The sequence below is a fragment of the Sminthopsis crassicaudata genome, chromosome 2, assembly GCF_048593235.1.
Source record: "Sminthopsis crassicaudata isolate SCR6 chromosome 2, ASM4859323v1, whole genome shotgun sequence".
Taxonomy (NCBI): domain Eukaryota; kingdom Metazoa; phylum Chordata; class Mammalia; order Dasyuromorphia; family Dasyuridae; genus Sminthopsis; species Sminthopsis crassicaudata.
Window position 1 is genome coordinate 148,765,641 of NC_133618.1, and position 14,857 is coordinate 148,780,497.

A 14,857-nucleotide genomic window follows, 5' to 3' on the forward strand; every position below is an offset into this window, starting at 1 on the left:
TATCTCTTCCTTCACCACTCCCCACCAAGATATCCCTTATAGCAAAGATCTAAAAGACAAGGAGGAAAAGTAGTAGAGCAAAATCAACTCAGTCTGAGAGATTCTGCAGTTATACATAGAATCTCTCGTATTTATGAAGAAGGGAAATATATTCTTCTAGTTTTTCTCCAAACTTCATTATAATCATATAGCATTCAGTTCCTTTATTTTTTCAAATTATATTGTAGTTATTCTATATATTGTCTTCCTGGTTCTCCTTACTTCATTCTGCACCAATTCTCTCACCAATTCTTCCCATACTTCTCTCAATCCTTATGTATATGTTTTTTTTAATTGATTTTGTGTGAAATATTTAAATTTATAGTCAAAATTATTTTATTTTTTTCTATTTATCAATTCTTTGGTTATAAATTTGTGAATTCTTCCCTTAATCATAATTCTGCTTTAGAGTTAAGTCCTTGGTTTCAAATCTATTCTCTCAGTCTGAAATGAAGAGAAAGCAAAAATGTTATTTGTTTTCTATACTGTAAAGAAGGAAAATGCTATAAGTAGAAAGAAGATAATAAAGTTAAATGTCTATTGAAAACTCAGGGTAGTGGTAAATTTCAAAAACTCCAAACCCCAAAGAGGGGTGGAAATAAGGAAAGGGTGACAAGTTCTCCAAACAAGGTAAACAGAGAATGTGAGATGATCTGTCTAGTAACTTGGTAGAGGTAATACAGCAGTAGATCAATGTGGTACAAAAGGTTGATAAACAATAATATCAAAGAATGATTCAGAAAAAGGATGGGCTATGGAAAAAAATGAAGTCAGTGAGTAAGGAAAGGGGAAAGCAATAGCTGGAAGGTAGCAAAAATTGAATATGTAGAGAATTAGGAGAATTTCAGTTGAGGAAAAAGCAACCATCACTCCCATCATATCTGAAAAAGATTTCTTTCCTGGGTTTTCAGCACGTTTTGGGACTACTAAGAACGCCCTCAATAAACTGTTGAGTTATTCTTCCCAAGGATTCCTAACTGTCAGATTTAGTCTCACCTGAAGTGGTACTTCCTAGGCCTTCCCCCTTCAGGCATCCATGTCTCTTCCCCTTTGTCTGATAGGAAGATTACATGAAGTTTAGAAATGGGAAGCCCAGTTAGCAGCTCTGGCTGGAATGGAGAATTGATGTCACTAGGAAAATAAGAAGTAGGCTAATTTAGTAAGTGTGAACTAAATTGTCAAAAACCTTGAAAGTTAGACTAAGATTAAACATAATCCTTTTACCAGTGAAGACCCATTAAAAACTTTGAACTAGTATTTGCAATAATAATAGGAAAAAGCACTTACATAGCACCTATGTGCCAGATACTTTGCCTAGACATTTTTTACTCACAACCACAGGAAATAGGTACTAATATTATCTCCACTCTAAAATTGAGGAAATTGAGACAGAGGTTAAGGGATTTGATCAGGGTCACAAGGCAAGTAAATGTCAGAAGCTAAATTTGAATTCAGGTTTCTGACTCTAGGCTCATTGTTCTATCCATTGTACCACCAGCTTCTTCTAATAGCAATGTTTAGAAAGATTAGTAAGATTAATCTAGTAAAAGTGGGTAAGGAGAACTTGGAGGTAGATCAGATAGTAAACTAAGCACAGATAAGGGGCTTAATTAGGGAGGCATCAGTGTGAATGGAAAAGCAGTATATAAGAAAGTTTGTAAATTTAAAATGGTCAAGCTTTGATCCAAAATGATTTTAAGGTCAGGTTTGAAAAATAGGGATACAGCTGAACCCACTGAAAGAAATGGGTCACTTGGAAAGAGAAACTGATTTGGAGTGAAGAGGGTAAGTTTGATTATGATGTATTAAGTTTAAGAGCTCAGGGATACAATCAAAAGAAGATATCTCATAACTGTAGATTATATAGACTCAGTCATATATTCTTTAAGATGCTGGGGTGTGGGGACAAGGAACAGGGATTAAGGGCTCCCCCCATCCTGCCACAAATATCCTGGCCCTATCCTCCTCAGTTAAGAGAGATAATTATATTTCTCAATCCAGATACCCTCTAGAGTTCATAGGCAACCTCTTCCCCATTTTCACTTGCCCCATTTGGCTTTGTCTTTACATGCCCCCTTGGATGTGACATCTTGGTTTCCCTTGCATCCTCTACTTGGCCAGATCCCACTGCTAATGTTATGTAACAGTACAATCAAGCTTTCCTTCTCTGGTTTAGTGAGAATGATTTGGACTTGCCACTACAGATTTAGTGTAGGGTAAGCTTTTGCAGGATAGGATGTGGGGAGATACACATAGATTTAGTGGTTGGTTACTTGCCCAAATTAATCATTAAATTTCCAGCACTCTATTGCAGGGCTTTGAAGCAGCTGTAGACTTGGAATCATTAGCATAGAAGTAATAACTAAAACCATGAGAATAAGGCTTTTTCAGGGAATAAGTGTAGAGATATAAAGCCAGGATCTGAGTCTTAGAGAAAAATCATTTACAGCAAGAAGAAAAAAACTCATTGGTTAGAGAGATAGAAAAAAGGAGAGTTTAAAAGAGATAGTAGTCAAGAGTCATGTACAGATGTAGATATGCATGATTTTGCTTAACACAAACGTGTAGGAAATATGAAGCTCTTAAAATGTTTTTATTCATTCACTTATTACGTTGATTCTACCTCTGTGGCTGTCAGCTTTACTTCTCTTAGAAACTCGAAATAACCCAAAGATAAGAACCAAAAAACATAATAATTTTTAAAGACCAATGAAATGAAGCCAAACCCTATAATAATGACCTCTTGGCCAAGAGGTGAATAAAATGCATATCCCTCCTTTCCTTGAAGAAATGGGGAACTATGGAAACAGAGCACTGGAAATACCATACACTATGCCAGTGTGGAGGCTGTGTTAGGTGGTTTTACTCAGCTCTTTTACTTCATTACTAGGTGTTCAGGATTATAATGCCGGATATATTCAAAAATAATTGATGTAAAAGCAAAAGGCATCCAACACTTTTAAATCAATTTTTTAAAATCACTAGTATCCATTAAGAGAAGTCATAGTCAAGGGCAAAGGGTTAACAAGTAAATTAAAAAGTAGAGGCAAAGCTTGTGGAAGGAGTGATGGGCTTCTAATGTACCTATAGATGAGGCTGGAAAATCTGCTTGGATCAGAGGGACAGCCAAGAGTTCCAAGAACTAGAATGCAAGAAGATCCAAGTTAGGAAAAATAGACTGGATCCAAGGCAGGTTTCTAAGAGAAGTGGAGCTAACAGCCACAAACAGATGGAATGGACAAGCAGATGAGTAAGCGAATGAATTTTTAAAAATCATTTTAAGGGTCAGCTAGGTGGCACAATAGATAGAGCACCAGCCCTGAAGTCAGGAGGACCTGAGTTCAAATGTGGTCTTAGACACTTAATACTTCCTAACTGTGTGACCCTAGGCAAGTCACTTAACCCCAAATGCCTCAGCAAAAAAAAAAAAAAAAAAAAGTCATTTTAAGTGCTAAGCATTTGCCATACATTGTGCTAGGCAGAGGGGAAAAAAAACAACCAAGTCTGCCTTCAAAAAGTTTATATTCTAATAAGTGAAAAACTGTTTTTTCTCTGATTAGAATATAATTTTATATATGTGTACATATGCATATCTAATTTATATATAATGATGTAATTTATATGTGTGTATACACATATACACAGACAATATTGTGGGGAGAGGGGTGATCTGGGAAGTCACAGAGATTTTAAGTGGAGGTGTAGGGACATCAATTGCCATCTCCTTTCTTATGACAAAGGTATATTGAGTTGATTACTTTCCCAGAGCAAAAGGTAGAAGGAGGGAATGGAACAGATGGCAATCATCTTACTAGGGATGACAAAAGGCTGAATGGGATGCAAAGTCTGGTCTGGAGCCTGGTAGAGTTAGATGCATTTGCACTCACCAGTCGGGACAGCTCAACCCTAAACAACTCCAAGGAAACTGAAGCTGGCCTAGTCTCGGAAGGTAGTCTGGAAAGTATTGCTTCACCTAGGGAAGAAGAAAGGCGGGGCAGGAAACAAGGTGTGCAAGCACATCCTGGTAGATAACTGACTGGGAGGCAAAATATGGCCTGGGGTCAGATTTATGTCCTACAGAAGATTTGAATGTTCATTATAAGCTGTATTCCAATGGCCTAAAATAATTAAAAATTCTGACGTACATTTAGTGCTTCTAACTATAGGATTCCTTTGATTTGAGGCTCTAAATCATTATAGAGAGTAGAGAGAAGTACTTATAATCAAGTAGGGGAAGATTTATGTCTTAAAGTGGATGAGGGAAATTAAAGTTTCCTTTTGAGTTGTGTCTCTCTCAAGTTGAAGCCAACAAGGACAATGAGAGACGTTACTCAAGAGGTTTGTAATTAATTTTGTATTTAGAGTACTTGAGGTCAGATTCATGACATACTACCTACTGACCAATTACTCAGAGAGTCTATTAAGCAAAAAGGAGAAAATCTGAATAGTAAGAAGAAATGTTAATAAGCTTGAACAAGAGGTTTATTTAGATTAGGAGAGCCAATATCAAGTGTTTAATAGGTTCTATGCTTCCATTTTGTATTGAGTATTTAATAAAGTGACAAGTCTGCCTGAAGTTTTCCCTCAATTCATGATATTCTCAAGATCATTCTTTGGCATAACGTCGTTGATGCTGGATAACAGATGACTTGCGACTGAAAACTTTCCCACATACACTACATTCATAAGGTTTTTCTCCAGTATGAGTTATTTGATGTCGGTTAAGATGCCTTCTCAAATTGAAAGCCTTCCCACATTCATTGCATTCATAGAGTTTCTCTTTACTATGGATTTTCTGATGTTGATTAAGGGATGATCTGTCAAAGAAGGCTTTCCCACATTCATCACATTCATAGGGCTTCTCTCCAGTATGAATTCTCTCATGTATGATTAGAGTTGAACGATCAAAGAAGGCTTTCCCACACTCATGACATTCATAGGGTCTTTGTCCCGTGTGAGTCATTTGATGTCTCCTAAGGCTACTGCTATGTCTAAAAGCTTTACCACATTCATTACATTTGTAGGGACTCTCTCCAGTATGTATTCTCTGATGTCTGGTAAGATTTGAGCAGTTAAAGAAGGCTTTTCCACATTCATCACATTCATAGGGCTTCTCTCCAGTATGAATTCTTTCATGTATGGTTAGGGATGAACAGTCAAAAAAAGCCTTCCCACATTCATTACATTCATAGGGTCTTTCTCCTGTGTGGATAATCTGATGTCTCCGAAGACTACTTCTATGTCTGAAGGTTTTCCCACATATATTACATTCAGGGCCTTTCTCCTTATTGGGATTCTTTTTGTTATTAATTGACATTTTCTTGAGATTTCTCTTATGGGAAACAGATTTTCTACTTATCTTCCTTTCAGAGTTTTCTCTTTTCTTCTCCAATCTAACCTCAGGTACAGTTATTTCTCTTGTGAATCTTTCTATTAATGTCCCTGATGATTTTATTTCTTCAGAAATGATCTGCTTTAGAGATGACCCCTGGGTCTCAGGTTTACTCTTCCTGTCTGAAACCAAAAGAAAACACAAATTAATGTATTCCCTTTATTTTTTTAAAAGGAAAATTTCTGGCAAAAAGTGGATAAGATAAAAAATGTTTTCTGGATGACCCACATTATAGGCTTGGTTTTCTAAATAATCTTGTACACTGAGAAGAGGCTAGAAAATAAGAGATAAAGAATTGGGAAGGAAGGAAAAATAAAGAGACAGGTAAACAAAAAATATGATCAAGCCTATCCAGGAGTTAAGGAGGAGATATGGATGAGGAGAAATATCCAGGAATGAATAAGGATGAAGACATGATCTAGAAAGATAAAACTCTGATAGAAAAAAAGAATGATTACTAGAAATGATAAAGAGAGAAAAAGAGTAGGTGGCTAATAAAATGAAAAGGAATTCAGAAGGATCCCTGCTGAGGAAAAACAAATCTACCCCACTGCCACAAAATGGAAAGCAGCATTCTAGCATGGGTCTGGGGTATTAACAATTCTAGCAGGCTTTGGGGTCTCTGAGAAGGCCCCCTTACAAAAACCTGGGCTATTATTTTCTTTAAGCCCTACTTTCAGACTCTCTCTTACTCACCCAAATGCATGTTTCTTGAGATCTCTCCCTCTTCAATTCTTTGTAGATCAAGTATCCACGGCTCTTCTCCTTGCTCCAACTGGAAGATCACATCAGGTTTAGAAACAGGGAGCCCTATTTATAAAGAAGAGAATGAATCACAGCATTTTGTTCTAGAGTCACAAAAACTGTTACAAAAGTCAATCCTGACCTTTTTTCCTTCTACCATATTTTCCTGTCTCCCTACTGAGTCACAATAGGAAAACCAGAAATTGCAGAGATTTCTGAAGGACGTTCAGGCTTTTTTCTAGAGCCATAGAAATAATCTCTCTCTTCTTTTTGGGGAGATAAAGATAGGAAAGGTACCTCTTATGGGGAGGGAAAGATTACAAAAGAAGCTGCTTGTGTCTATATACAGAACCAATAACTGTAGGATTTTTAAAAAGAAATCTTTGGTCTGAATCATAAACATAATTGAGCAACTCAGAGGCTCTTCAGCTTTTATCAATTTTCTTTGGTATTCCTGCACCTTAACTGCTGCTCAACATAAAGGACCTTTCTCCCTTTATTTTGCCTTATTCTCTTCTTCCCTTGATTTTTTTTTTCATGGGCAAAGCAAGTAGCTTTCTTTAATCTACTTCCTATTCTTATCAGGGGTTCTTACTTGCTATAAGTGTTTTCTCCCAGTTTCTTGCTTTCCTTCTAATTCTGGCAGCACTGGCTTTGTTTGTACAAAAATCCTTTTAGTTTAATGTAATCAAAATTATTCACTTTACCTCCCATGATCCTCTGTCTTGTTAGATTATAAATTCTTCCTTTATCTACTGATCTAATAGGTAGTTTTTCCACATTTCACTAATTTGCTTATATCATCTTTTATGTCTAAATTATGTATCCCTTATGAGCTTATCTAGGTATATGGTGCAAGATGTTGATCTCCATTTTTTCCAAACTTGCTTTACAGTTTTTTCTGCAGTTTTTGTTAAATAATAAGTTCTTGCCTCAATAGCTAAGATCTTTGAGTATCGAATATTAGGTTACTGTGTTCATTTACTTATGTTTAGCATATACCTAATCTATTCCTTTTATCAACCACTCTTTTCTCATTCAGTACTAGATTGTTTTGATGATTACCACTTTGTAGTATAGTTTAAAATTTGGTATTAGAACTTACTTTTAAAAATTAATTTATTTCCATTTTTTGGATACTGTATAGATTCTGAATTGAAGAATGAAACTATCTTTACCCAGTGAGATGAGGTTTCTATAGTTTTCCAACATTACTTCTCGGTAGAGGTCCCTCTGAGCAGGGTTCAGTTGCTGCCACTCCTCTTGGGTAAAGTTCACAGCCACATCCTTAAATGTCACAGATTCCTGAAACAAACACATTCTTGCTCACCTGTGGACCCTCTCCTGAGGAAAGGGAGTTGATTAAATGCATTATAGAGATAGATGGAGTAGACAGAAAGTAGTTCTGATGACATTAAGGACTCTAAATACTGTGTCCTTTGGAATGAGACAGAGGCCTGTGGCCTAAGGCAAAAAGTATCTTGTCTTCAAGTCACTGGGCCACACTGTGAGAAAGCACTAAAGGAGGAAGTCTTCCTTATAGTCCATCATCCACCAAGATGGGGCAGTTTCCTAGGGATGAAAAATTTGGGGCTCTGACAAAGATGATGGAGGAAGAAAAAGTATACATATTTTGGACATTGCTACTGCATTTCAGGAAAGAGAGAGGGAAAATCAATTCACCTGAGGCATGGCTGTCAGCAACACAGGAGCCATTTCTTCTTCTATATTTCCCTTTGGGAGAAAGTCAGGGCTGCTGAAAGAGAATGAGCACATTAGGTGCTTGGACTAATTTTGCAATTCCCAGAATCTACATAGCAGCTTGGTATGGTTTTTCCCACCTCCTTCATACCATATTAAGAGGAGTCAGAAGGAGCCCAGGCACAACTGCCCTGCTCCCTCTGCAGAGAAAGGAAAAGAGTCAAAGATCAAGATCAAGAAATGTTGGTTCTGGGCTTGTAGTTCATGATCAAGAACAGTTTTCTGAGTCAAAATGAAGCTTGACTTAATAGCTCTGTCCCCACACTGGTTCAGTGTACTACAGTGAAAAGAGGTCACTTGGCTCTGGAGTCAGAGAACCTGGGTTCCCATAGTATCTGTGTGATTTTGGCAGGTCAGTTAATCTCTCTGGACCTCAGTTTTTTCATCCATGAAGTGAAGATAGTTGGATGTGATGGCCCCCAAATACACTGAGGGAAGATATTTCCCTTTCTCTTCTTGTCTCATATGTTTTATGAAGAATTGAGTTTCTGACTTGAAAATCATGGACACACGACCAAAGAAGGAGCTGTGTCTCTGATTATCTATGAGACCTTAGCTCCTCATCAGCTTTCTGGCTATGATGTGTACCCAAAAAGCAATGGGAATGATATCAGAAACCATTCACCAAAATCTGTTTCATGACTTTCAGTGACATTTTATATCAGTGAACCAATGAATGAACAGAAATCCCCTCCAAAATACACCTGTCTGGTATACCTGTATACCAGAGTTATGCAGTCTGTGAGGACCTCTACTGAAGGGGAACCTATTTTGGACAGCTCTGTTAGAAGTTTTCCCCCACCTCATGCCCAAGTCTGTCTTCTCACAGTTCTTCCCCAATTCTCCTTGGCCAGGAGCCAAGCAGAATAAGTTACTAGAACATTATAGAATAAGTTATCCATATGCCCTCCACATCATCTCCTTTTCATTGATTCTTGTATAGAATATTTTCTAGTACTTTCTGGATATCATAAGCAGATGTCTAAAGAGTGGAAGACCCTTCACCCATCATGTATTCTGCTTTCTATCAGTATACACTTTAGTATCCTTTAGCAAGCTTCTTATTCTCAAATATCTTTCAAGAATCACATATACCGATTCAGTTCTGCCAATTCTCTTTTTGTCTAAGTTGTAATTCTTCTGGGCTTGGTGACATAATTTTTTGAGGGCAGAGAGATGTTGCTTGTTTCCTCATTTATCTTTGATTTCTACTCCTTGATAAAAATGTTTTTTTCAACCTTCTCATTCCAATGACCATTGCCCCTAAAAAGCAAAAGCAAAATAATATCTGAGTATTTCATCTACTCTCACTTGTTTTCTATTGTTCTATCTGTCCCCAATAACAATTATATACTTTCTTTGGGACTCCTCTTGACCCCAACATAGCTAAAGCAAATAAATAAATCCCCTTTTCATTGTCCTTAGCTTCCCCTGGCAGATTCATTCTGGGCTTAAGAGTGCCCAATATTATTGTTATGACTAGTTCCTTTTTTCTGAAGTTCCAGCTTCTAAATGTCTTTTTAAAATATGAGTTTGTTGATGAGTACCCTAGAGCACCACATCAGGTTTTTTTTTTGGGGGGGGGGAGGTGCTTGCCTTTTTATTCTTCACAAAAATAATTTCTCTATATATCTTTAGAGTTCTATTTTTTAATTGGCACACTTTTTTCTTTTAGTTATTATAAACTTGGCAAATGTCAACAAATAGGAATTTTTATATGTAAATAGAAAAAGAGAACTACATATTAAAACCACAAATCTTTGCACACAGTTTTGTCTATATATTTAATCTTTAAAATAAATATTTATTAGTCTTTTTTTAATATCACCATAGTTTTCCTTGATATCCTTTACCTGCCCACTCTAAAACATCCACCTCATATAACAAATATTTTATCAAGACAAAAAAACAAAAGATGGAGAGGGAATTAACATTACTGATTAATTCATCAAAAAAGTCTGCAACTATATAAAATGTTCAACACCTTTGAACCTTCTACCTCTGCAAATGGGTGAGGGAAGAATGTCTTCTCAAATCTCTTCTTCCAAACTATGTGTATTCCTTAGAATTCTTCAGTATTCTATTTTTGATTCTTTTGGGTGGTTGTTCTTTCCATTTACACAATTGTAGTCATTGTGTATATGTTTTCTGCCTCTGCTTCCTTCATTCTGCATCAGTTCAAGTAGATCTTTCCATTTTTTCTCTGTTTTTAAATTAAAATGATAGTACAAACACTAACCTGCTTGTTTCCAAACACTTGCCCTTATGAACTCCATTCTGCTCCCTTTGATAACTTAGAAAAGAATATTGAAGCTTTATTAAAAATACAAAATGAATAGAAAGATGTTACTGTCTGCATGTTGTCTTTTCTATTATCCTGAGCTCTCCATTAGACTCCAGAGCAGATACTATTTTTTGGTTTTGATTTTTTAACTTTCTTTGTGGCACCACTGTCTTATCCAGGGACTTAATAAAGACTTGCTGACTTGACTCTTATACCTTTTCTCAGTGGATGTCTTTGTGTGATATATACTTACTGGAAAATATTTCAGATCACACATTGTGAATTAGTTATGTGATATCTTCATAAACTCTACATCTATGCTTTCAGTCTTAGAAGAATTAGAGAGTTCACAAAATTTAAAGCTGGAAGGAATTTCAGTTGACCATTTAGTCCAATGGTTCTCAAAATGTGGACCAAAGAATTCCAGGAGTCTCTGAAATCCTTTCAAATTCAAAATTAGTTTTTATTTATAATATGGAAAATATACATGTAACCCACAAAAACAAAAATTCTTTGCACAGATGCCTCAATAATTTTTAATAGCATAAAGATACATAGAACAACAATTTAAAAACCCCTAATTTAGTCCAATCCATAATCAAAAGGAAAACCATTCCATATTCAAGTGGTCATCCAGACCCTACTTAAAGTCTTCCAATGAGTGAGAACCCATCTCTGCTCAAAACAACCTGTTCCACTCTGGAAATGCTTTATTTGTTAGGAAGTTTTTTCTGACATTAAGCCTAAATTCTCTAACTGGTTTTGTTCTATGGAACCGTGATCATGGCTCTGCATTCTTACTAGACCCTCCACCCAGAGGCTCTAAACATTCCTTGGCCTCTGATCTTTATACAAGATCTTCCCTCTCTTGGCTGCCTTCCTCTAGACAATTTTCCTCTAATGCTATCCCTTGTACCTCATCATCCTATTTCTATTACTTTGAGATCTCAATCCCACAATTATTCCCTTCTTTTCCTGAATCTTCAATCTATTCTTCTCTATGGGTTCTTTCCTTCTATTGTTAAGCATCTGTAGGTCTTTTCTGAGACTTATCTTAAATAAGCTTTATTTTAACTCCATTTTCCCTTCAAATGTTTTCCCTTTCTTTCACTGTAAAATCACTTAAATGTTTTATTTAAACTTTTGGTTGCACCGTGCCATACCTAACAAATACTTAGTAACATTCCTTGAAAAGAATATGAAAACAACTTAAATTTATACCATGAATATGATTGCATATTTAATGAGATACATAATTATTATGACACAAGATAAACAGATTAATACAGTAACTATCTTTACTAAAAAAAAAAATCCAAGCATGTCTAGAGCCCTCGAGAGGAAAGATTGTTCTAAGAGGTGGAAAGAGAATGGTTATTTGTAGACTACAATTCCTCAACCTACCACTAGGAGATGATCAGTGTTCCATTTCCCCCTTACGTATAAGCTCTTATTTTTCTTGATGCAGATAATTGTTCAGTCTTAAGCCACCCGAGCTCCTTGAAGGCAGGGTTGATGTTTTTACCCTTTAGAAAGAGTTCTACAGTTTGACAATTTTCTGTTCATTCCCAGAAAATTGTCAAACTGCAGAACTCTTCCTAAAGGGTAAAAATAACAAGACTTGGTAACACATTGGGCAGACAGGCTGGAACCAGGGGTTAGTCAAAATTTACAAGACGTCTATGTGGAAACCGCAGAACTAGGATGTCAGACTCCTCGGATGGATCCAATTCAGTTATTTAGTCAACAGCAAGTGCTTATTAAGTATATGTCAGGCATTGTGCTAAGCACTGGGGAAGCAAAGAGCACCCTTTGCCCTATAGTGCCTACATTCACTCCTGGTTCTCGCCCCTTTGGAGAAACCCAGACCAGCATCCACACCACTGCCTGCAGGCACAGCGCTCCCCACAGAGATTCCTTTAAGCTTAGCTCAAATTCCTCCTATAGGAGGCCTTTTCCACCCCCATTCCAGCTTCCCCCTTCCCTACGAAATTACCTCTCATTTACCCCAGATTTACTTTATACGCACAAATGTTTGTCTTCCCCTTTACAATTGGGGAGGCTGTGCTTTGTAACCCACTGCTTAGCATAGTGCATGGTATATAGTAAGCACTTAATAAATGTTTATTTTCATTTTCCACTCAGCTGTGAAAAGTGTAAAGCTTTTGTCTGACCAAGTCACCCCAACATTCATGTGTTCCAAGGGTTTCCTATTGTCTCCAGATTTACATATAAAATCTGGCACTCATAGCTTGTCACAGCCTCGCCCCCTCCTACTTTTCCACCTTCCAGTGCTCTATTCCTCAACAAGTACTCTTTGTCCCACGAACAAGACCCCCCCCCATTTGTGGGCATCCTCCGGGGCTCTCTCCCGTGCTGGGAAGGCTCTCCCTGCGCATCTTCATCTCCCAGTCCCGCCCAAAGCCTCACTTTACCAGAAGCCCTTTCTCCAAACCAGCACCCTCGCTCTTCACTATTTCCAGTCTGTCCTGTACACGGGATACTTCTGGGCAGTGATCTGCATGCTGTCCCTCCCCTCCCCGCCATGGAAATGTTTTGCCTTTCTTTGTAGCCCATGCTTAGCCCGCGGTCGACAATTAACTGATATTATGTGTCAATTGCAGGTTGCTAAATTGCCCATTTATCCGGTCCAGTCTGCTCCTACGTGTCGGCTCGTTGACTCTCCCAGGCTCTGCCTTCTGCCTCTTTTCGCATAACCAGAAATTAACACGGTGCCTGGCACATAGTGGGGGGGGGGGGGGGGGGGGGGAAACAACAAATATTGACTGAGTCTCTACAGATTATTCTCTGTCCCGTCAGTAGCTTGTTCCCAAATATCTATGTGCTTGTCACTCCCGTTAGAGCGAAAGCGCCTCGAGGGCAAGGATGCTTCTTGCCTTCCTGTCTCCCCAGCACTCAGCACAGAACCGGGCACACAGTAGGCGCTTAATAAAATGCGAGACTCCTCTCCTACACCGGCTGCCGGACATCTGCACAGACTCCGGGAGCCCAGAACCCAGGCTCCCGCTGCCGCAGCCTGCAGGGAAAATCCAGCTCTCCGCAACTTGGGGATCCCTCCCTGGCTCCTCCAGCCCCCGCCTCCCAGCAACAACTCCTCCCGACACAGTCCCCATCACAGCGGCGCGCGCGACGAGGGATTTACCTCCAGCAAGGGTGGTCCAAAACCTTCGGAGCGGCGCCGGACGCAGGACTGCGCCTGCGCACACGCCAGCGGCCAAACTCCCTCAGCCGTCTGCGGGCCTCTTCCGCTTCCTCCGTCCAGACTTCATTTCCCAAAGAACTCAGGGGCGAGCTGTTCCCAGGCGGGCTTGGAAAGAGGTTCTGGGAAACGGAATCTGAGCTTGCCTCTGTGCATTCTGGGAAATATAGTCCCAGCTAGACACTGGGCAGAGATGATGTGCTGAAATAGGACCAAAGTGTGCATTTGTTTTGATTTATATCCTAATTTGTTGTAAGGAGGGACTGGGGGGGGAGGGAGGGGGAAGTGACTGATGGCGCTGATAGCGATACACGAAAGAAAAAAAAAAAAAGAAAGAATACAACTTCAATTTTTTTTTTCCTAATTGTGAACTTAAACACCATAGATGATGCACATTTTCTTGTACAAATTAACACAGTGGAGGACTGAACAGAAAGCCAAGAATCTGTCATAACTTTTATTTTTGAATATAAAAAATTCATCATGTTATTTTCAAAGCTTTCCTGACTTGTCTATTTCCCACGACCTTTTCTGTGGTCTGTGCATTTTTATTCCCCCCTCCCCAGCAATGCATTCTTTACTAGAAACCTTGAAACACATAGAATTCACATGCATGCTCACTTCACTCTACATCAGTTTGTACAAGTCATCCCCGTTTTTTCTAAAAACCACTTCTATTGTCATTTCTTATCCATTACTTATTCCATTACTTTTAACAATTCTAGATTGATGGGCATACTCAATTTCTTTTTTTAAATTAAACTAGTTAATAGTTCATATTATTGTTTTTTTAATCCCACTTTATTAATTCAGTAATTTTTTTTTTGCTTTTTTAGAATTTTCACTTTGTTGTTTAGCCATGATTTTTTTAATTTGTTGCATTTCTTGTTTTTCCTAACTCATTTATTTGTTGATGATAATGTTTAAATATATACATTTTAGATAATGATAAATGTTGGAGAGGATGTGGGAAAAACTGGGACACTGATACATTGTTGGTAGAATTGTGAATACAATAACCATTCTGGAGAGCGATTTGGAATGCCCTTTCTCCAAACCAGCGCCCTAGCTCTTCACTATTTCCAGTCTGTCCTGTACACGGGATACTTCTGGGCAGTGGTCTGCATGCTGTCCCTCCCCTCCCCTCCCCGCCAACTACTATTTTTATTAGGAGACTAGTGATCCAGAAGGCATCATTTTCTCCATTTTCCCTTCATCCACAGGTGGGGAGGAGAGGAGAATAAACACCATCACACACACACACACACACACACACACACACACACACACACACACACACACACACACACACACAACCCATTCCTTTTCAGCAGTGAGTTGCTTGTACTGAGGACTTTTTCTTATCTTCCCTAAAGATTGAGGAGGGAACAGACACAAGAGAGAAGAATTTACATTT

General features: G+C 38.3%; 1 protein-coding gene across 4 annotated transcripts; it reads right to left on the reverse strand.

Annotated features, from left to right (window-relative positions):
• Nucleotides 1–4,574: 4,574 nt before the first annotated feature.
• On the reverse strand, nucleotides 4,575–13,612 carry LOC141555068 (zinc finger protein 2-like). 4 transcript variants are annotated; one of them, XM_074287651.1, is made up of 6 exons: nucleotides 13,384–13,498; nucleotides 9,032–9,199; nucleotides 7,859–7,931; nucleotides 7,354–7,480; nucleotides 6,128–6,241; nucleotides 4,575–5,553 (listed from the first exon to the last, which is right to left on the reverse strand). In XM_074287651.1, exons 3-6 carry the CDS (start codon nucleotides 7,889–7,891, stop codon nucleotides 4,646–4,648), a joined length of 1,182 nt encoding a protein of 393 aa, XP_074143752.1. In that variant the 5' UTR covers nucleotides 7,892–7,931; nucleotides 9,032–9,199; nucleotides 13,384–13,498; the 3' UTR covers nucleotides 4,575–4,645. The 4 variants fall into 4 exon arrangements, with proteins under 4 accessions (XP_074143752.1, XP_074143753.1, XP_074143751.1 ...); XM_074287652.1 differs by lacking the exon at nucleotides 9,032–9,199 and having other exon boundaries at nucleotides 7,859–7,928; nucleotides 13,384–13,612; XM_074287650.1 differs by lacking the exon at nucleotides 9,032–9,199 and having other exon boundaries at nucleotides 13,384–13,612.
• Nucleotides 13,613–14,857: the final 1,245 nt, after the last annotated feature.